We start from the raw sequence: 20,986 nt of genomic DNA, 5'->3' as shown, positions 1-20,986 counted from the left end.
AGATTAGAATATTTACCAGAAAATAGGAATATATTCAATTAGCTGAAAAATGAAAGGAATTTGTATTGTAAATTAAATCATTGTACTATTTCAATAATATTTAAAGATTAAATTCTTATGTGACGAGGTGGCCGAGTGGTTAAGGCGTTGGACTGCTAATCCAATGTGCTCTGCACGCGTGGGTTCGAATCCCATCCTCGTCGACTTTTTCTGTTTTGTTATATTTTTTTTTAATCTTATATCATGTTAACACATTCTTCTTTTTATAGTACATTAATATATCTTGACAAAAAATAATAAAATTTAAAAGAAGATATGAGAAACAGGCAAACGCAAACAAATTATGCAGAAGATAGAAATGACAGACGTGTTTTTTTATCTTTTTGTACATTACCTATTGCGTAACCTAATATTGCAATAATTATTGTGTAACTGTTTCTTAAATTATCTAGCAAAAATTTATGAAAAGACATGAAACGGAGCAAGATAATTTTGAAACGACAAGACTCCCGAAAACATTTTAGGCAAACGGAACTTCAGAATCATCGAAATCGTCTGAATTAATAAATAAGAATGTCCCCAACACTTTTATTAACTTCAAATTTCCACAAATTATATCGAGTACTCTCTATCAGGTAAATTACATCTTAACGTAAAGCATATATTTAATTTATTTCTTCTCATAATTCCATTAAGGTGTATTGCGTTACAGATCCTATAAAAAATTTTCTCCGACAGAAGAATATCATCAAACGACCACATATCTCATTGAAAATAAATCATTATCGTCTCGCATTTCTATAATACTCGAGGATATGTATGTCAAATACAAATTGAACAAATGTTATAAAATAAAGTATTGACGTGGACACTGGAACCGATCATTTTCGATAAAAGTCACTAATGTTACGACACGCATAAAGAAACTACGCCTATTGCAGATATTTGCATATTTGTAAAAGTATACAACAATGATAGTCGCAAAATTGTTCGTAGCGAATCAAAAAAAATCCATCAACGTCCAAAGAATAACAGCATGGAACTTCATCGACAATCTCATCCCACATTGATGAATCTCGCACATTGAAGAAAACAGAAACACCCATGGGAGATTCCAAACCACCTTGATTTACTTTTAAAACGGTCCAGGACTCCTCATTCGAGCGACCTTGCGGTCAGGAGATGATGCTGAACGACGTATTTTCTGATTTTTCTTTGTCTGACGTATGCTATGATCAAGAGATGAAGAAGCGTATCTAACAGTAGATGGCGAATGAACGGCGATCTTCGGCAATTACCCTAAGCACGAGCAATCAAACTAAAAGGGAAACCAAACCGGTGGAAATCCCGAACAAAGAACGCAAAAAGATAATTAACGTGAGAAAAAAGTGAAATTCTAAATGAAGAGCCACCCTCTAAGAGAAAAAGCTACTTTGACGATTTCCATTTTTTCTTTGCCATTCTTATATATGAAGAAACATGTAGCGGAACAGGTTGCAATAACGAAGAAATAGAAAGCTCCTTTCTTTTAGCTGTTCCTTTAAGAACATACTATATATTCGATCTAAATCAAAACTTGATATTACGTCATGGCGGTCCAATTCGGGGTTGGCGGTGTCACGCCTATTAATTTCTAAACGTAGAGCTATTCGCCTCCGGGTCAACATCAGGACAGTAGATTTTATCTGACAATGACAACAAGATCACCGACACATGGGCAAAAAATCGCATGGATCCGGTGAACGTGTATGCCTTTTTATGTCAGTGCCACAATTTGGAGAAAGTGCGTCCTTGGCAAGTTTTACAATATCACGACCCGGCATTGGTATATGTATCACATTACATAAACGAAAGGAAGGCCAGAGTATAAGGGAAAAAAGTTAAACGCCTTATGTGACGTAGCAGTATTCTTTTATGCAATACAGAATAAACCGAGTAACCCGAAAAAAGATCATTCACGTGTATCAAACAAGTTATTACGTGATGCATATAATTGACGACATCGGTCAATTCTGTTGGTTAATGAGCCTCAAATAAATATAATTCGTTAAAAACTTATTCTCGTACCCTCCTGTTTCATGGAAACGTCTTATTTGAACGAATATTAAATACCAAGCACATGTATATTTAAGTTATGCAAAATTACAAAATAGAAATACGTAAAGTAATCGTGTTTACGTAATTGCCGAAACTTTAACAGATAAATATTGTGTGATATCGTAGAAACGTCAATAAAATCAAATTTTATGATGTGATAAAAACTTTTACGCTGAAAAAGAAGCTTCTTCCTTCTTCCTTCTTATGATTGGTACGATTTTTCCGTATGCTTATAAAATTGGTGATCTTAATTGAGTCAGGACCACGCCCGACATTCGACCATGTCCCCCCTTAACCTGGCTATGTTCCACCACTTTCTTAATGATTCCTTACGAAAAAAAGTGTACCATGATACAATTTCCCTCTCCCTTGATCAGGCATACCCAATCAAATTGGAAACGGTGGCACCCAAAATTCGATTGATCCCCCTGCAAGCTTTGCTGCATATAAATACCGGGCCGAGTTTCGTATTCTGTCAGAGCACAGCGGGTCCTTCAGTCAAGAGCAAAATGGCATTCAAGGTAAGCTTCTTCCTTGAACGTCGTCGCTCGTACAACGAGTTGTCGAAGATTTAGGGCCTTTGGTATAACTTGACAAAGCATAAAACTTTGTTGAAACTTTAGATCATGTCAATTGGTTTAATCGTTTGCTGTGGATCTTGTGAAAGCTTCAAGCCGTTGGGCACAACATAATAAAATATAAATTTTCTACGGGGAAGAATCTTTGTTGAAACTAGAGATCATTTTAATTAGTTTAGTACTTTGGTATGATCTGACCACTTCCTTTCTTCGAACAGATTTCTTTTTGTTTGTGAAGCATTTTACTATCGTCAATAACTTCGACTAGACAGGGAACATAATTACTATTTCTCATCATGTGATATTTATACGTAATAATAAAATAATCTTCCCGCAGTTCGTAGTACTCGCAGCCTTCCTGGCAGTAGCCAGTGCCGGTGGCCCAGCCGCTTATGACATCGCAGCGTCGTCTGGTGACCACAGCAGCATCGGTTTCAGCCAGGAGTCTACCCAGAAAGGTTTTGCCGGTCAGAACGTGATTTCTTCTTATTCGAAGTCCGACGACTCCGCTCATTCCTTCGTCCGCGTGAGCAGCCACAGCGTTAGCAACGATGGTCTTCTCAACTACGAAATCAGCCACACTCCTATCGTGAAGGCGGCCTACACTGCCCCAGCCTACCTCACGCCGACCGCCGCTCCCCTCATTGCCAAGACATACGCCGCCCCGTACAGCTACAGTGCTCCATTGGTCACCAAGGCCTACGCCGCCCCATACAGCTACGCAGCCTCAGCTCCTCTGATCGCTAAGACTGCAGTTGCTGCACCAGCTCCTCTTCTGGCCAAGACCTACGCCGCCCCAGTCGCTGCTGCTCCTCTTCTCGCTAAATCTTACGCCACTCCTCTGTCCTACGCTGCGCCAACTGCTCATCTGTCCTACGCAGCACCAACCGCTCATCTGTCCTACGCAGCACCAACTGCTCATCTGTCCTACGCAGCACCAACCGCTCAGCTGTCCTACGCTGCATCAGGTGCTCCTCTCCTCGCCAAAAGCTACGGATACGCTGCCCATGCTCCAGTCATCGCCAAGAGTGCCCTGATCGCACCAGCCCATGGATACACCGCCTCCATCGCGTCAGCACCTCTTCTAACTAAGACATATGCCGCCACTCCTCTCGCCCACGCATACGCTCCACAGGCTCAATTGATCTCCAAGGCCTACGGATACGAAGCGGCTGCCCCCGTCGTGCACACGGTATTCAACGGTCTTGGTACCAGCTACTCCTGGTAAACCTTTGTGACCCTATACGTTAAGCCTTTCGGTTTCTTCTGAAGAGTTTGGATCTTGGATTTCTTCAGTCTTCTGAACGAAACTTTGAATATTTGACGATTCTAAGAAGTACATATCTTTTCTTCAGTGAAGTTCAATTGCGTTATGATTATGACGGTGAATTTTATTGAAGAGGAAGTATCGATGATCAGGATGATTTATCAGGAACGAAAGACTTAACAGAACCGGATTCAGACTTGTAGATAAATATTTTAACAATTCCGCGTTATCAGGACAGTAGAATTTGATTATATAAATATAAAGAACTCAAGTAGATGTATGAATGTTGCGTATAAGTAGGTATAGGTGATATTAATTTTATTTATATTATACACACCAGCTACCTTTATGAAACACATTTTCGATTCCGAAGGATTTTTCACACATTCAAATAAATGAGAAATAAATTTTCAATTTTCCAATAATACTGTTAATTTATTTTATCCCTTCCCAACGAAGTAAAAGTGACTGCGCAATAATAATTCTGGTCTGATGTTGCTCTAATTTATTTATAAAAGCTATGGAACAGATATCGTTCCCATTTGTTTTTCATTATTCCAATTAAAATAACAAATCATCCGCAGCGATATTAATTTACGCTTCCGTAATAAACAGAACGCTGTAATTTTAATTGAATGATAAATCTCTGATTTATTATTATTCAAACGTGAACTATAATTCGCTGTGTTCGTTAAATAAAACGTAATAGATTTTTTTGTTTGTTTCGGCAAATGGAACAGTTGAATCAAGAGCTGAATAATAAATTGTAAAATCCTGCTTGTTTAGTGGCCATTCTCTATAGAGAATGATAACAAAAGGCCACGAAACAACAATGGAAGTAGAACGTGTTTAAACATCATTGTGTCCCATGAAAAGACTTTCCCTATCACGTACTAACTGTAAAATATCTCCGTTCTAAAGTCAACAGAAAAATAATTAGCATACAATGGATGATCACTTGACAATAGGATTGTACGAAATCGAGGGAAAATTTAAAAAAATTCTACTTTTGTGAAGTAATCGATTTCTGGCACATCTATTTCTGGGAACAGTCGAAAGTCCATTTTTTAATGTATTACACATAATTCTTTTAAATAGAAGGAATGGCTTTCATGTTTAAGTTCTATTTATTATGTTTTAATACAAAAAGCATTGTATATATTGTTATATCATATTTTAATAGGCTTCATCAGTGAAATATTTCCGATTCCTTTCGAATTAAACGCGCCACTACTCATACTACTCTACTTTACACTAAAAATTTCTTCCTAGGGACAATTAAACTGGGGACAATTAAACTAGGGACAATTATCAAGAGTACAACCTGGTGAATCCACATTGCTAAGTATACGCATGTAGAATGCGAACTTGAATTAGAAATTTGATTATTTTTCAAGAACACGTAATAGTGTAAGATCAGAAAAATGACGAAAATTAGAAAGGTAAAACGCAGAAAGAAATATCGTATGAATGTAAATCGTAAACGATTGCGAAATAAACTGTCCAAGTTACCGACAATAACATGGTAAATATAACCAAAATTATCATCGTGTTTTATTATGGATATACATAAGTAATGACACAAAATTTTATTTTTCACAGTCCTCAAATAAAAGAATCATGGGAGGCAGTAAAATCTACGCGAACTAATTTAAATCAAATGGGATTAGCATATGAACCAAATGATGCTCTGAAGATACCAAATTCAAAGAAAGAGCAAATTGAAAAAGTTTTGAAACAGAAAGATGACAACGTTGATGAGAAATTACAAACTGAAGAGGAAGATGTTGAAATGACACCTATAAAGGTACACGTGGCACAACAACTCGAGGCAGAGGCAAAGGCACCGAGAAAAAGGAAGTTTATGCTACCAAATAGTCAGGTGCATTTCCTTACTTACTTAATGGATAAGTATGGAGAAGAGTACAAGGTAATGTCTTTTCTATAGCAATGTTTTTCATATTGACAAATTGTTTCTTATTATTAAATGAATCATCTAGGCTATGGCACTAGATAAGAAAAATTATTATCAATACACATGGAAGCAAATACGTGCTAAAATTAAAATATTCAAAGGCATCCCTGAACAATACAATAAATATCTTGAAAACAAAAATACAAATAACATTAATTAATTTCTTATACTGTTAAGAACAAATATATTCCATTTTTGATACAAATTTGTATATAAAGTATTGCAGTATAAAATGAATATATTAATTAATGATTTTATTTAGGTAAGTACAAAAACAGATAAGGCAAAACAATACTTATTGTATAAAACCACTGATTTCTTTTATATCATATATATATATTATGTGTAATACTATACATTATGAATGAATAAAATAGATTTATCTTCCTAAATACAGTCTCTAAACATTTATTTTGTATTTCAATTACAAAAATTAATGTAGTGTCTATTTTATATATTTAAAATATAAAAAACATAAGAAAAACATTTGTTGTGATCTAATGAAGGAAATAAATAATTTATTAAATAAATATATATGTATGTATGTTGGAAAAAAGCAGTATAAAAAGTATTGTAAAATTAAATGATTGCAAACATATTGTACTGAGAAAGCCTTATAAATTGTGCACATTTATTCATATCTTTCGTTTAAAACTCGAATTATTCTTTCTTAATAAGGTTCATTCTGGACAAACTGTAGTCACTTTAATTCAGTGAAAAATTGTACAGGATATGCTGAACTAGCCATACTGTTGTTTCCTTCTTTTTTTTTTTTCTTAACCTTCTATTTCTTCTTGTTTTCTTGTATAAAGTATTTTCTAACAGAACAAAGGAGCAGATACACTATCTTTTGCCATATAGAATATTTTTTTCCTAACAGAATCCATAGATGCATGATACCAAGTATACTCAGTTGTTTCTGGTGGCATTTCAGGAAGAGGTCTTGTTTGGCATCCAATTATTTCTACTTTGTGTTTATGTGGAGAAATACTTAATAAATCTAAAGCTTTTTTAACTTCCTCTGGTTTCAAAGCATTAGGACAATCCTAATATTCATACGTAGACATGTTAGACACAGTGAAAACTTTTTGAATAAGTATAATCAAAAATATTTACCTGCTTGTTAGCAATTACTAAAATTGGTATATCATCCATTCTTGCATCACTTAATAACTGTTTCAAAATAGAAGCTGCGGAAGATAATTTGTTTACATCAGAGGCATCTACTACAAATAGTAACAGATCTGTGTCTTGTAAGAAAGCAGTCCAATATTTTCTAGTGGGATCTGAACCTCCAACTAGCAATAAAACATTGAATAATTATACATTTAATAATGTGATCGTATTGTACGTAAACCTAGAATAATGAGTTTTACATACTATCCCAAACATTGTAAAATAGGACCCCATTTTTTATTTTATATACAGTAGAACCTTCTGTTGGTTTTGGAGGGACAGTGTAAGAAGTTTCATCGCCGTTTGCAACACATATTTGGTTAATAATCGATGTTTTTCCAGCTCCGTCTAAACCTAATAGGAGCACTCGTTTTTCATGAGTATCATCGATCTATAAAAGTAAAGCAATGAAGATTGTTACCGAGGTTTAAACTCAACGAGTAAAAGTATGAACGAAATGAAATTTCTAAATTGATTTGAAACAAAAACGGAACTCTAACCTTAGACACCTCATCAAAACCTTCGTCTATTGCCAGAAGTTCTCGCTTTTTCCAGTATCGGTATGCGATGTACGTACCGATACACGTACAGCTGATCCAAAAGATCTTTTGACCGTTTCGAAATACATTTCCTATCATTATTTTTGAGTATTGTTTTGTTTAGAGTGAAAGATTGAAAAGTAGAGCCGACTTTCACGGTTTGGATTCCGCGTGCTAGCACGTTGTCTCACGGGTTATCACTTCGCCGCATGACATGTATCTCACATCGTTCAAAGGAGATGCGTGTAATTGTAAGATTTGTAACACACATTTATAATATTATTCGTATTTGCGTGAATTATAACGGTACGCAATAAAAATCGTTCAAAAGCGCCAACTCTTTCCCCGTTTATTAATTTGGTACTACTGATAAGATAAAAAAGTTTGGGAGTAGAACCAATTTTCCCGTGATGATTTCTGTACTTTACATTTCACACTCATGTGAACAATAATCGTACATGTCATAAAGTATAATTTAAAGCAGATATCGTTACAAACTATTTTTATTAATTATGCGTGAAATAAACAATTATATGTAAATTCAACTGCGTTCTATTGTATGTCGTAATCTTACCGATTAATCCAATCACACGTTTTTGACAGTTCTGTCACTAGCGGATGATTTACTTAGATTGTAGCTAGTACACGATAAATTTCAGATATTTTGATACGATACTCTTGAATTTCGTGACTGGGAACGTTTATAGATTTATTTTTGTTTGACGAGCGTTGTAAAGTTATGAAGAACGTGGAATGGTTAAGTCAGTATATAGGTTAAAAATGAATATTTTAAAGTGATTCTATTTTTTGGAGGTAATAAAAAATGGATAACGTTGCGACAGCAGAGTGTTTGACTCTTGATTTTGGTCCTTTTGAAACTGTTCATCGCTGGCAACGTATGCCAGAATGTGACGAATTCGTTGGTGCCAGGTAATTTCAATTAATTTAGTTTACCTCTTGAATTATATGTTATTTTCTATTTTTATATTTTAAGCTTTTCTTCTCTACAATATGCAACCAACAATTTTGTTACAGCATTTCAATTCCAATAATTGTGCATCAGTGTTTCAGTTATATCCAGCATTTTCCAGTTTCTTTATTTACTTTCTAACCTTGTCTAAAGGAGTTTATTTGTAATTGTTAAATGAATATTGTAAATAAATGATAATACATAATTTGTAAAGTTTTTAATTATTACCATTACAATTCTTCTATAAATTAAGTTGCTATAGTGGTTAAATGTAATTTATTATTAATTAAATTTGTTTTGTTTTTGTTTCTTTACTTTCTTTAATTAAATGTCATATTAGAAAAAGTTTTGTAAATACATTACTTCAGAAGTTCACTATATTGTATTATACACAGGCGTAGCAAACATACTGTTGTAGCATACAAAGATGCAATCTATGTTTTTGGTGGTGATAATGGTAAAAGAATGTTGAATGATTTATTGAGATTTGATGTAAAAGAAAAGTCCTGGGGACGTGCATTTGCAACAGGAGTACCTCCTGCTCCAAGATATCATCATTCTGCAGTTGTGCATGACTCGTCTATGTTTGTATTTGGTGGTTACACTGGTGATATACATTCCAATTCGAATCTCACAAATAAGAATGACCTATTTGAGTATCGATTCCAAACTGGTCAATGGACAGAATGGAAATTTATTGGGAGGTATGTTTCACTTACTTATTTAGTTTACTTCTACTTTTTAATGTTTTGTTTCAGATTATCTATCGTATACTTATATGAAATACAAATTTCGCATTTCTTTCTAGAACTCCTGTAGCTAGATCTGCACATGGAGCTGCTGTATATAATAATAAATTATGGATATTTGCTGGTTATGATGGTAATGCAAGATTAAACGATATGTGGACAATATCATTATTAGTAAGTTATTAATACACTATATCTAAAACAGAGTGGCAAGTTATTAATTTTATTTTTATTATTTTTAGCCTGGAGAACCAAGAGTGTGGGAAGAGGTTCTTCAGTTTGGCGACTGCCCACCAACATGTTGTAACTTTCCTGTTGCAGTAGCACGCGAATCCATGTTTGTATTCAGTGGCCAGAGTGGAGCTAAGATCACAAATAGTCTCTTTCAATTCCACTTTCGAGAAAGGCGGTAGGTTTATAGCTCTGTGTTTCGAAGTTATATTGTATTCAACGGAATATGTCCTAGATGGACGCGAATTTCAACGGAGCATATACTTCGTGGTGCACCACCTCCGCCAGCGCGACGATATGGTCACACCATGGTTAGTTTTGATAGACATCTTTACGTGTTTGGCGGTGCAGCTGATTCTACGTTACCCAACGATCTTCACTGCTATGATCTCGATACGCAAACATGGAATATTATTTTGCCATCTGCTGATAGTCAGGTTCCTTCTGGTCGACTGTTTCACGCAGCAGCGGTAATTGGAGAAGCAATGTTTATTTTCGGTGGAACAGTCGACAATAATGTCCGATCTGGGGAAACGTACCGATTCCAATTTTCGTCTTATCCAAAATGTACTTTACATGATGATTTCGGAAGGTTGTTAAACGGGGGCCTTTTCTGTGATGTAGAATTTATAGTAGGAGATACAGAAACCAAAATACCTGCTCACATAGCTATGGTAGCGGCTCGTTCACAATTTCTTAGGACGCGTATTAGGCATGCTCGAGAGAAACGAGATAAACATTTAGAGGAAGTTTTTGGAACCGCAGATGTACCGATCAAAGATATGCCATTGTTAGAAGTAAGTAAATTTAGTAAAGTATTATTGATTTGATATCCATTATTGGGAACCAACAAAGTGTTATATTACTATTATGTTATAGGTAAGACTGAAAGATGCTGTCCCAGAGGCATTTGAGATGGTTCTTAACTATATTTATACCGATCGTATCGATCCAACAAAAAGAAGCGAAGATGGGTCGAGTAGTCGTGTCGAAGACCCATTAAGCAATCGAATTGTGCTTCTTATGATGGATGTCTATCGTTTAGCTCTGCAATTTAATATGAAACGATTGGAGCAGTTGTGCGTTCAATATTTGAAAGCCACTATAAGTCACGCTAACGTTTTAGAAGCATTGCATAATGCCGCTCACTTAAAATTATATTTTATAAAGGAGTTTTGCTTGAGTTTCATTGTAAAAGAAATCAATTACAATCAAATTGTAATGAGCAAGAAATTTGAGACCTTGGATCAACCTTTGATGGTAGAAATTATTAGAAAAAGACAAATGCCTCAAAGTAGCGTATTTCCTAAGCAATACGATCTTAGTACAGGTAAGGTTTTCCAAAATTTCTTATGAAATAATCATTTTATCTTTTTTTGCTTGAATTTATTTGCTACTTCAGGGACGACTTTGGAACAGGACATGGAGGCATTTCTTAAAAGTGTGGGCAGAGAATTCTGTGATATAACGCTTATGTTACATGGCGTGCCGATTCCAGCCCATAAGGCCATTCTCGCTGCACGTTGTACCTATTTTGAGGGGATGTTCCGCTCTTTTATGCCTGAAAATAATATAGTAAACGTAAGATGTCGATTTTTATACATTTGTTTATTTATGGTTATTAAATATAATTTAATAAAACATACGTCTTTACAACAGATACAAATCGGTGAAATGATTCCATCTTCCGAGTCATTCGACTCCTTATTAAGGTATATTTATTACGCGGACGTTTCAATGCCGCCTGAAGATTCTTTATATTTATTTACCGCGCCAGTTTTTTATGGTTTTACAAATAATCGATTGCAAGCGTTTTGCAAACAGAATCTTGAGATGAATGTCACTTTTGAGAACGTCATACAGATCTTGGAAGCTGCGGATAGGATGCAAGCTGTTGACATGAAGAAATACGCATTGAATCTTATTGTGCATCACTTTACGAAGGTATATGTTACAATATTATATTTATTTTATAAAATAATACGTCTTTTTTATTGCAAATGCCATCTTATTTCGTTACAGGTCGCAAGGCTACCAAGGTTAAGGCAATTAAGTCGTGAACTTTTATTGGATATCTTAGAAGCATTGGCTGATGAACGCAGCGAGGCACGAACATGTCAGGACATGGCGAATGATTGCTGACGGATGTCGAGCTCGCACTGCTGTCCTCGTAGTTGGGACTTGCTTTCGCCCTCGAGCTTTCAAGTAAGTGTGCAATACAGCATTCTAACAACATTCAACATCTTTTATCTCCTGGGTTATGGGTACATGGTAGACGAGTATCTGAAAAATCTGAAACATCGTGCGCGTATGTAAATAGATGAACAAAATGCGAAACAGCTAAGTCGGTATTAGATATTGTGATGTTTAAAGTATTTAATTTATTTGTATATAAAATATGATTTGTTAGAAATCTCTTGTAAAGAAATAAATAAAAAAAATACTCGTTGGATCGCTTAAAATTACCAGTGTAACATTTACTTTATTCGACGAATATAAGAAATTATTAATAAAAAGAAAAACTAAGAAAATATTTCGTTAAGGTGTCAACTTGTTAATATTACCCTTAAGGATTAATTTAAGAATTTGGTATTAGGTTTAGCAATAAGGATTTTAATTGGGTATTAAATGACGACACAAGTGGTTAATAAATTATGTACTATATTTTGACCTTGATCGTGAATGATGATAGCACATACACGCACAATCAATACTCTTTTTTTTTTTTATAGTAAATTTAACACCTTAAGCTTAATACAAGCTGCGCAAATTTTGGGAAGGAGAGGATTGAAAGAAATCTTACGTAAAGGAGCTCGTATAAAATCATTGCTCTTGTTTTCTCTCTACATATTGTTGTCTCTAGTTAGGTAACGTTCGCCGACAGCCCGACACTTCAGTTCAGTCTCTTGAACAAAATATTGCGAAATAGAGTTTGTACTTAAAGTAAACGTGTCACCTCCTCTCGTTTCGTGCCTCTCGTAATTCTGTCCACGTTCATAAGTCGTGTGTCGATCGAAGCTTATACGAGAGAGTAACGCAATTGTTCATTCTTTTTTCTTCTTCTTTCGTTTTCTCTACGTAAAGTGTGATTTTTCTCTACGTGTGTAGCCTCTTTCTTTCTAAATGTTCGTACCTGTTTTTTTTTTTTTTTTTTTTTTTTATATCATTAACTCACAAAACTCGAACTCGTTTAGTTTAAAATTGTTGCTCTAAAGGCATCTTACTCCAACTATTATAGTCATCTAAACTTAAATCACGATAAATAGTTGTAATATTAATTACACTAGGTAGGCCATTTTTTTGTTCGTCGCTTAGAATTCTAAATGAACTAGGGTAATATTGAAACATGTTTGTCTCAAACCTCCACGACAAGTTCATTACAAAATGAGATCTAAAAGTTACACAGCTAGAATCAAATCAGTTACAATGATACGGTCGTGGTACAAACTTCACGTTGATTTCGAATGGCCCCAATCTGGAAGAACATACATGTATAATATAATGTAGAATCAAATATTTTACATTTCTTATTTTACAAAATCAACTGTATGAAGTAGAACATGCTACACTCACCGATTGTAAAATTGCTCGGTTCATATTATAGGCACAGGGAGTACGAGACGTTCACTTATTCAAGTTGAATCCATTCTCAATTGTTTGAACCATTTTCTGGTTCTGCATGAAAGTGTGTGCAGCACTTGCATACAGATAACAGAAAAGAACATCTTGTTTCTAAACACGACATATCACGTACACCCTCATCAAATGCAGATGGTCCGTAGCAATTTATCTTTTCGGCAGGTTACTCCTGTATCCCAGTTCTAGTCATTTCTAAAAAAAAAGAAGATATATGCATCTCCAAACTCTTCATTTTGTAAAGGAAGTCATTCAAGATCGATAGATGATACAGGACGTTCTATGATCTTCTTTTTAAGTTGAAAATTTGGGATATTTTTCTGCTCTATATGAAATCAAAGGAAAAGGAAGAAAGGCACGTCGTGGGTGTCTCTATATTGATTTTTAAGAAGCTCTGTTTTGTCATTAACGAAGCACTAGCTGATATGTGTAGTTCGTGCTGTTTGAATATTCAGGAGACGTATAAAATGTTTCAAGAGATTTCATTACTAAGAACAAGCTGACTTAATCATTTTATACTTATAAAACGCCTCGCAACCGAACTTCTTTCTCTGAAAATATACATACACGTAAAAAAAAAAAAAAAGAAAAAAAGAATATTAAAAGATACCAATACTGTTATCAAATTAATGTCAAAGGAGAAGAGATCGTAATTTTAGATGAAACAATGAACCTTTTCCTCCGCAATGCTGCTGGTCGATGGCATCCTCTGCGAAGGTTCCAGTCTTCTTCGTCTTTCCTCAATGGCTTCTGTGTCTAGATTCATCGTAGGCTGAACCGTTTGTGTCACAGACGAGCTTATGTGTCTCGTTTTAACGAGAGGTGGGTTTCGTGATTGAGGTATCGCGAACGCTCTTCTAAGCGCCCCTCTCGGGGGCGATGGTGGTGGATACGAGATACCTAATAGTATTTTTCCAATTAACACCCTAACTTATTCGGTTTATTTTATTTTTTTATCGTGCTAATGTCAAGCAATGGAAATTTCATCATTCGTGATTATTTCATGACAGTAGGATTGGGAGAAGCCTTAAAGAGGAACAGGACGAATTATTTCTAAGAATTGGATCAGTGCAGTAGGAAGAAATAAATTAGACCGACATTGTTTGATCCCTCAATTTTAAATGTTCTATATTCTCCTATTCTAAGTTTCTGTCAAGCATGCACAGTGCTACGTTCGCTGGTGGTTTTCTGGTCACAGCAGATATCTAAGGGGTAAGAAGGGAGGAAAAAGATATACTCCCGCGTGGGTAATTGCTACCTCGGTGCCCTGGTGAAAGCAAAGTGTCCTTGCTCTTTGTTATTTGGGGTACAATAAGAAGCGAGTTTGGCGGTGTCGGAGACACGGTCGAAGTTTGTGGCGAAGTGGCTAGGGTCAAATTTGGCAGCGATTGGCCCAAGCTAGAGTACGCTGGCACTTGGACACTCAACGTGTTAGGCGTCGGCGACTTACTCAGCGGATATCGTCTATTATCAAATTTGTTAAGACTAAAATAACGGTCAAACATTGGTCAAATTGCATTTAAGACACTTGTGTTATTTGTGAACATTCTGTGTCGTTCTTGGTATATTCACCTCATTTGTAAAGGTCTGTGGTTGTGCCCAGAACTTTCACCTCCTTCTTCCGACGATACGCTCGAGGCTCGCGGTGGCTCACTTGTTTCCACGCTGACATTTCTACTCGCATTGTAGCTAGGCAGGAAGCTGCTACTTCCCGGTGAAACGCCTTCCATCTCTATGCTTCCACTGGAAGGTGTTTCATGACTATTAGGGCTCGCAGAGCTTTTATATCCCGACCTATTACTTCACCCGAATCTGTTAATCAGGCTAGAACTTGTACCTGTGACTGTGGGCAAGGCTGCTCACTCTCGATGCTCTGCTACTTCCTCGAGGCGTTTTCGGTATACCCTCGCATTCTTCTGGCTCGAATTCAACGTCACCAAGGAAGGTGCTCGGTTGTCTACTGACTGTGCCCAAATTCATCGTGTTGCCAAGTGGTGGCACTTTCATTAGCGCGAATTGCTGCTGAGCTTTTCTTATGGATTCCATCCAGGACTAAAAAGTAGGACACGTATAATTCTCAGTTACAATTTTGCGAAGAAAGTTTCAATGTTCGAATGTCGTGGCTGAGGAAGCATACCTTGGCTAATTTTGATTCTCCGGCGCTGAGAACCAGAGCAGCTGATGCCGCCCCATACTCGTTCAGATAAACCAAGCCTAAGCTACTTGGTTCCTTCAGCTCGTGTATTCGGATGCGATCGATGACGTACGGTTGTCTTATAATCTTCAAACCGCCCCCGACGGTGCCAGTCAGCCCACTGGACGAGGTTTTCTTAGTCGACGGTTTGCAGATCAATAGCATGTCTGTTAGTAACAGCACATGTACTTCCATCTAAAAAAAAAAAAAAAAAAAAGACAAAGTGCAAAGATTCCAATTATTATTCAATCTTAATATTTTTTACAGTTTTGGAATTTGTATGATCAATCATTTACCTTACTACTAGCGGCATCTCTCAACTTCAGGTCTCCTTCGCGAAGAAGTACTCTCAGGCTGTCTTTCGGACAACCCGGCATTGGAACAGTGGTAATGTCAAAAGTGCTGTGAATTTTAATTAGTTTCTCTAATTCTTCGTCTCTAGATTCGACCACGTCATAATTCTCTATTCGAGACGCTGCACTGGCTAACCGCGCTGTTTCCTCGTTCCTCTTCAAGGCTGCGTTCACTGATGCCACGAAGTCGTCTACAGATTTGATCTGTAACATTTAAAATTATTTGTAGCAATGATATAACAATATTAAGGAAGTACTGTGATATTTCTCTTACCATATGCGTCAATTCTGCTCGTTGTTCCTCGTTCTCCGTGTTCTTGTGCACAGCTTTCAAAAGGAGAGAGTATTTCGTCAGCCTCTGCATAGGTTTCACCAGTATGTCAAGCAGTTTCAGCCGATTGCAGTCCTTTTGAGTTTCACACCACTAATAAACACAGAAATAAAATAAATCAGAAAATAAAATATTCTCTTATTATACTTCTCCAAACTGTCTTCTTTCAACAATGAGTTTCTAAGACTCTTACCACGAGATAGACCGTGAATAGCTGATTATCATTCAAACGGTCTCTGCAGTATTGTTGACATTTGCTCTGCTCCGCGCAGTATCTGGTGTAAGGTGCGAACGTTTGCTCGAATGTTTCGAAACCTTGCAGAAGGTGGCCAGGATCGAGCGGTTGTCCAGTGGTCCTCGATGTATTTACCATCACTAGAACATACTCAGTCCAGAAGTAGCGATTCGCTGCGTAGATCTCAGGGATGTTGCTGAAGAGCTTTGTCCTGTCGACCTCGTTCAGGATATTCGAGGTCTGCAGGCTACAGAGGCACGCCATAAAGAGCTATAAATTGATTGAAACAATAAAGATTTGATATCTTTATACAGAGTTCGTGTAGAAATATTTTATTAGAATACTTACGTCTGTCACAACCTTTAGAGTCTTTATGTAAGCTACCTCCGTTTGAGCTAGCTCCCATAAAGCAGTTTGTTGTTGCTGTTGCTTCTCCGATAGTTGATCCGAGTTTTGAACGATATCTCGCCAGTCGTGTTCTAAATTGTACAAGACTGCGACAAAATTCATTTCCAATGTTTAGTGTTAATGTAATTTCTAATGCATATTCGTTATTTAAACTATGTCGTGTCTATTGTGTATCTTTTCAGTCTGGAACATTTCAAGACTACGAACCGATGACAACGCCCGCACAAAATCGAAATTGTACGTTCACGAACGGCACATGAGCTTATCCAACGTGACTGTAAAGTATTTTTACTGGACTGTACACACCGTTTATACTGTATAAAAGAAGAATCGTCAACTAGTGATATAAATATGTATATTGAATGTTTCGCAGTGAAAGATAATTTATTGGGTATAAATATAAGTTTGTTATACAGAACGTGTTGATGTTACCCCTTTCCTTTCCTATTCGTCGTATCGTGTTACTTTAATCGTAACGATCCACGAATATATCTAGTTCTAATCCGATATATTAACGAAGAAATTTCTCACCATCTTCGTTAAAGTTGAGTTCGTGAGAAAGTTCAGAAAGTTTCGGCACGCCATGTTTGTTATAATCGTCCAGCTGAGCGGTGAGTAGATCGAGTTTCGTGCCTTTGGTATTGGTGAAGAAGCCACTCCATCGCTGTTTGCTGGTCTTGGGCCCCGCAGCCCCAGCGGAGCTCCGACCAGACGTAAGCGTGGTGTTGCTACTGATCTCGGAGTCGACGCTCGAGTCTTCCGTCGAGACGCTGAAGAAACGACCGCTGCGACACCGACAACTCTACGAAACAGACGTCCAATAATTTGTCTTTAACAGTACGACAAGAATAGTATTAAGAATATCGCATGAAACCGTAATTCGAAGCTGTTCGAAGGTGTCCAATGACTTAACGAACTCGCGGTCGAAGAAAGTAGTTGTCGCTAGCAATGGTCAGACACCCAAGTTACTCTCCAATTTGGAGTGAACCTTCGAGATACGTGCGGTTTTCCTCGCCTAGTTTCTAATATTGCAAGAACATCTGTTGTATGGGAAACACAGATATGATCTCTGGCTAAGCGGCGAAATTACAACAATCGCTTTGTACAACGATAATAAAGTTGAAGTAATAAAGACGCATTGCGAGGACAGAGAGCCGTTCGAATTATGTTAACGCGATGGGATGAATTGGTTCTGATCACTAGACTGCAGCTGTTTATAGAAATTTCTATCTTTGTGAACACAAGCAAAGAAATAGAATCAAAGCAGATTAATTAATCAATAATTATTATACTTTGGATATTTTACGTATTAGATTGTGTTGAAGTGATCGCCACTTCTAAGAAAACTCTACATCTGGTCCTCAGTTTTCTCAAGCACTGAAGCCATCGACAGCGCATAGACAAAAGAATGCGTCGAGGACAGACCATAAGCGGTACATGTGCGACGTTGGCTTCAGGGTTCTTTTAGTCTCAGGGTAACATTGCTTAGGCGCCGGCCGGTTCGGCACCTCGGTGCCGTCAAATCACCTGGTGCGGTCTTGCACGGCGCCCTGTCGGGGATGGCGGTGACCGCGCATCGCATCTTTAGATAGATTCGTATAACTCGAGGTGAACTCGGCGCAGAGGAGGCTCGTGATGTCATGCTTATGAATGGTTCTAGGGCTCCTTCCGCCATGAGCCAAGTACGGCCACCGTGGAGGTTTTAGCCGGTACGAATCTGTCACTACCCGGCGCCCTCACCCCGAAAGGCGCGGAGCGCCTATGAAGGTTTCCTCCACGAAAAAAAAAAAAAAAAAAAAAAGGGTAACATTGCTAGCGTGCGGATCTGGACCAGCTCACATTGTATTCCACACTTAGTACTTTAATATTCACAATATATATATACTTACAATACCTTACAATTTATCCACACGTTTCTTTGTATCCAGCTACATCAAATAACCTTAACAGATTGACTAATAAGTTCATTTATCCCATCTCTCTATAAATTTGTATCTTTCAAATCAAGAAACTCGGATCCATGTATCTTTACATTTTTTTCAATAGTTTTTATAATATACTTTGAAACGTATACGGTATACAGTGACGAAAGACGAACGAATTTATCATTTGACGATAATACATATTTTTGCATTTCACAAATTTCTACAAATACATAAACATCGACGATTTAATGGCCAGACCGAGCAATGTAAGGGACAATCAACCATTGTTGGGTGTCTATTTCCAGTTTGCTAACAACCATGGTAACACGATAGACAAACAGAGAACACACGATGTCACTGTACCGAAAATTGACGAGGGAATCGCGTTCCAGCTACGTGGACTCATTAGAATCTGGGATGCCAGTGTAATAAGAGAATCAGTATCAATCGTCGACCTTTACGGACATTGTTCGTGACGTTCGGGTTCGTTTCGTAATTTGTCTTCTGCTCAGCGGGTCAAGGTTCAAGAAATCCCCCGATGTCATCGTATTGTCCGCGATTATTAAAGCCACGTAGTCGGTGGCTATATGGTCGATCGAAGATTAGGAGAAAGTACGGCAATGTGTGTCAGCTTTTGCCCCGGCGCACAATGAGGCATCGGCTTCGAGCCAATATTAAACACCTTGGAAAATGTGCTTCTGGGGAAATTACAGATCCGAACACCTGACAAACGATTCGTTTGAGGGCATCCGCGCTAATTAAAAAAATCTGAGCCGATCGAAAAGGAAGGAGCGGAGGTGGGCGTCGAACGATCAGAAGGGTGGCTCGGGAGGAATGAGAACGCAAAGTGAGGAGAGAGCAAAAGGTTGTTCTCAGCGATCGACTCTTCAGCCGCTATTGGGATGCAGGAGGCGTTCAAGGTTCCATTAAAGGAATTAAATGGTATTTCTTTCGGATGTTACGAGGGCAATCTTACCCCGCTTGTTTTTCTCAGGGAGACGCTCTGGTTGCTCCTCTGGCTCGATGACCTCGAGTTCGATTTGTCGTTGTCCTTAACTGGAACAGAAAACGAACAATCGTGTTTGAATGCACTTCGAAAACTAAAGTTCTCCGTGAGATATACAACATCGTAGTCAGATTCTTTCTACAGCCATTTGGCATTTACTTGCATCTCGATCGATTCGACGAGGGGAGAAAAGAAAGATCGAAGGAAACGACGATTACTCTCGGAACTTTATCCATGTAGCTGTGAACCATTCGAAGAGATTTTTTTAAGCCGATTTAACGATAGAAAAGTTGCTGACAAAAAGCGTGTACACGTAGCAGTGAATGTTAAGATCGATATCCTTGATTGATAAATACGCCTGGAATTCCAGGAATTACATTTTATGACGACAAAGTTTATTTTAGTTGAAACAGACAGCATGTTATCGATGTTCGTGACAATCTCGCATGGCGGTCTGACCAGTGACGGACGTTTCCACTCGCGTTTAAGCGTTCGACTGTATCTGATCGTGCGTTTTTTCCCCCTCTCGTTAGCGTGTATTTGTGCGTGAGGCAGGGAATGTTTCGACGTAACGCGCAGAAGAGTAACTATTAAGCCTGATATTCATCGAAAGCCAGTAAATAATTGCGTGAACGTTTGTTTACGCATTAAAACCGTTTGCGTCAGCCACGCGACGTTTCTTTCGGGGGCTCTAAAAGCTCAAGGACGCGCCGTTCCAGCCCCTAAATTTGTCACACGTGGAATTCTAAAAATATCGTCGATACCTATCGTTACAGACCAGACGATAAAAGAAACTTTCAAGTTCTTCCCTTTTCGTACATTTTAGATAACGAAACGAAAGACTTTCGTTAGAAATAATGCTTAAAAAGCTGCTTATCTAGAACTACGCAGTTGCTCCGATGAAAAGTGGAAATATGGTTGGACGAGGATCGTCCGAGAACAGAATTTGATTTTAACAAGGTATTTCACCGGCGGTTTTCGCTAAGAGCCGTAACGTTATAGCGTTGCTACGCGAGCCGTCCATCCGCGTTTCTTCAAAACGCCAGGAACTACAAGGAAAATAACGATTTTGAGGTTTTCTTCCTTCGAACAACCTTCAGCGTAAAGTCATTCCAACCGTGTTTCCTCCAACTTTCCTCCCAGGTTACGAGTTCATTTTATGTTTCTACCTTTTTCCCAGCTCTACTCCACTCTTAGAATAGCATAGAATGAAATACTTCGGGTATTTTCTCCAATTGAATTAAACCATGTTGAACAACGTTAATACGATACCACGGATCGCGATAGAAATTTCCATTGAATTTCCCCAACGATGA

The 20,986-nt window shown here is 37.5% G+C and overlaps 5 protein-coding genes and 1 non-coding gene across 17 annotated transcripts in view; 4 read left to right on the top strand and 2 right to left on the bottom strand.

Annotated features, from left to right (window-relative positions):
• Positions 1-121: 121 nt before the first annotated feature.
• On the top strand, positions 122-203 carry Trnas-gcu (transfer RNA serine (anticodon GCU)). Its single transcript has one exon. It is a non-coding gene; the product is annotated as a tRNA-Ser (tRNA).
• A 2,286-nt stretch (positions 204-2,489) lies between these two features.
• On the top strand, positions 2,490-3,936 carry LOC132914041 (cuticle protein 21.3-like). Its single transcript, XM_060972823.1, has 2 exons — positions 2,490-2,618; positions 3,013-3,936. The coding sequence occupies exons 1-2, from the start codon at positions 2,607-2,609 to the stop codon at positions 3,901-3,903; spliced, it is 903 nt and encodes a 300-aa protein (XP_060828806.1). The 5' UTR covers positions 2,490-2,606; the 3' UTR covers positions 3,904-3,936.
• Positions 3,937-5,261: 1,325 nt separating this feature from the next.
• LOC132914044 (nucleolar protein 16) lies at positions 5,262-6,309 on the top strand. The gene is made up of 3 exons (XM_060972827.1): positions 5,262-5,467; positions 5,545-5,872; positions 5,943-6,309. The coding sequence occupies exons 1-3, from the start codon at positions 5,367-5,369 to the stop codon at positions 6,075-6,077; spliced, it is 564 nt and encodes a 187-aa protein (XP_060828810.1). The 5' UTR covers positions 5,262-5,366; the 3' UTR covers positions 6,078-6,309.
• Positions 6,310-6,515: 206 nt separating this feature from the next.
• Positions 6,516-7,731, bottom strand: LOC132914042 (uncharacterized). Its single transcript, XM_060972825.1, has 4 exons — positions 7,594-7,731; positions 7,298-7,484; positions 7,034-7,215; positions 6,516-6,963 (listed from the first exon to the last, which is right to left on the bottom strand). The coding sequence occupies exons 1-4, from the start codon at positions 7,729-7,731 to the stop codon at positions 6,736-6,738; spliced, it is 735 nt and encodes a 244-aa protein (XP_060828808.1). The 3' UTR covers positions 6,516-6,735.
• Positions 7,732-8,428: 697 nt separating this feature from the next.
• On the top strand, positions 8,429-17,073 carry LOC132914040 (leucine-zipper-like transcriptional regulator 1). 2 transcript variants are annotated; one of them, XM_060972821.1, is made up of 10 exons: positions 8,429-8,562; positions 8,998-9,306; positions 9,411-9,525; positions 9,594-9,760; positions 9,818-10,379; positions 10,462-10,912; positions 10,985-11,163; positions 11,242-11,526; positions 11,605-11,787; positions 16,922-17,073. In XM_060972821.1, the coding sequence occupies exons 1-9, from the start codon at positions 8,456-8,458 to the stop codon at positions 11,722-11,724; spliced, it is 2,295 nt and encodes a 764-aa protein (XP_060828804.1). In that variant the 5' UTR covers positions 8,429-8,455; the 3' UTR covers positions 11,725-11,787; positions 16,922-17,073. The 2 variants fall into 2 exon arrangements, with proteins under 2 accessions (XP_060828804.1, XP_060828805.1); XM_060972822.1 differs by lacking the exon at positions 8,998-9,306.
• The window catches only part of LOC132914037 (pleckstrin homology domain-containing family G member 5-like), an 85,132-nt gene continuing 76,372 nt past the window's right edge, over positions 12,227-20,986 (bottom strand). For 5 of the 11 annotated variants that reach the window (XM_060972805.1, XM_060972806.1, XM_060972807.1 and 2 more), the window contains 13 exons: positions 19,641-19,720; positions 17,271-17,541; positions 16,680-16,825; positions 16,290-16,601; positions 16,040-16,189; positions 15,709-15,969; positions 15,356-15,607; positions 15,056-15,270; positions 14,791-14,979; positions 14,477-14,703; positions 13,892-14,118; positions 13,156-13,413; positions 12,227-13,057 (listed from right to left, as the gene is read on the bottom strand). In XM_060972805.1, the coding sequence (XP_060828788.1) occupies positions 13,408-13,413; positions 13,892-14,118; positions 14,477-14,703; positions 14,791-14,979; positions 15,056-15,270; positions 15,356-15,607; positions 15,709-15,969; positions 16,040-16,189; positions 16,290-16,601; positions 16,680-16,825; positions 17,271-17,541; positions 19,641-19,720 (2,336 nt within the window). In that variant the 3' untranslated portion in view covers positions 12,227-13,057; positions 13,156-13,407. Of the gene's footprint in view, positions 13,058-13,155; positions 13,414-13,891; positions 14,119-14,476; positions 14,704-14,790; positions 14,980-15,055; positions 15,271-15,355; positions 15,608-15,708; positions 15,970-16,039; positions 16,190-16,289; positions 16,602-16,679; positions 16,826-17,270; positions 17,542-19,640; positions 19,721-20,986 lie in introns of those variants that run through there. The other 6 variants (XM_060972813.1, XM_060972818.1, XM_060972811.1 and 3 more) reach the window with 5 other exon arrangements.

Source organism: Bombus pascuorum, chromosome 14 (genome assembly GCF_905332965.1).
Source record: "Bombus pascuorum chromosome 14, iyBomPasc1.1, whole genome shotgun sequence".
In the NCBI taxonomy this organism is placed as follows: Eukaryota; Metazoa; Arthropoda; class Insecta; order Hymenoptera; family Apidae; genus Bombus; species Bombus pascuorum.
Note: the sequence above shows the minus strand (reverse complement) of the source record. Positions and strands in the feature narration are given on the sequence as shown.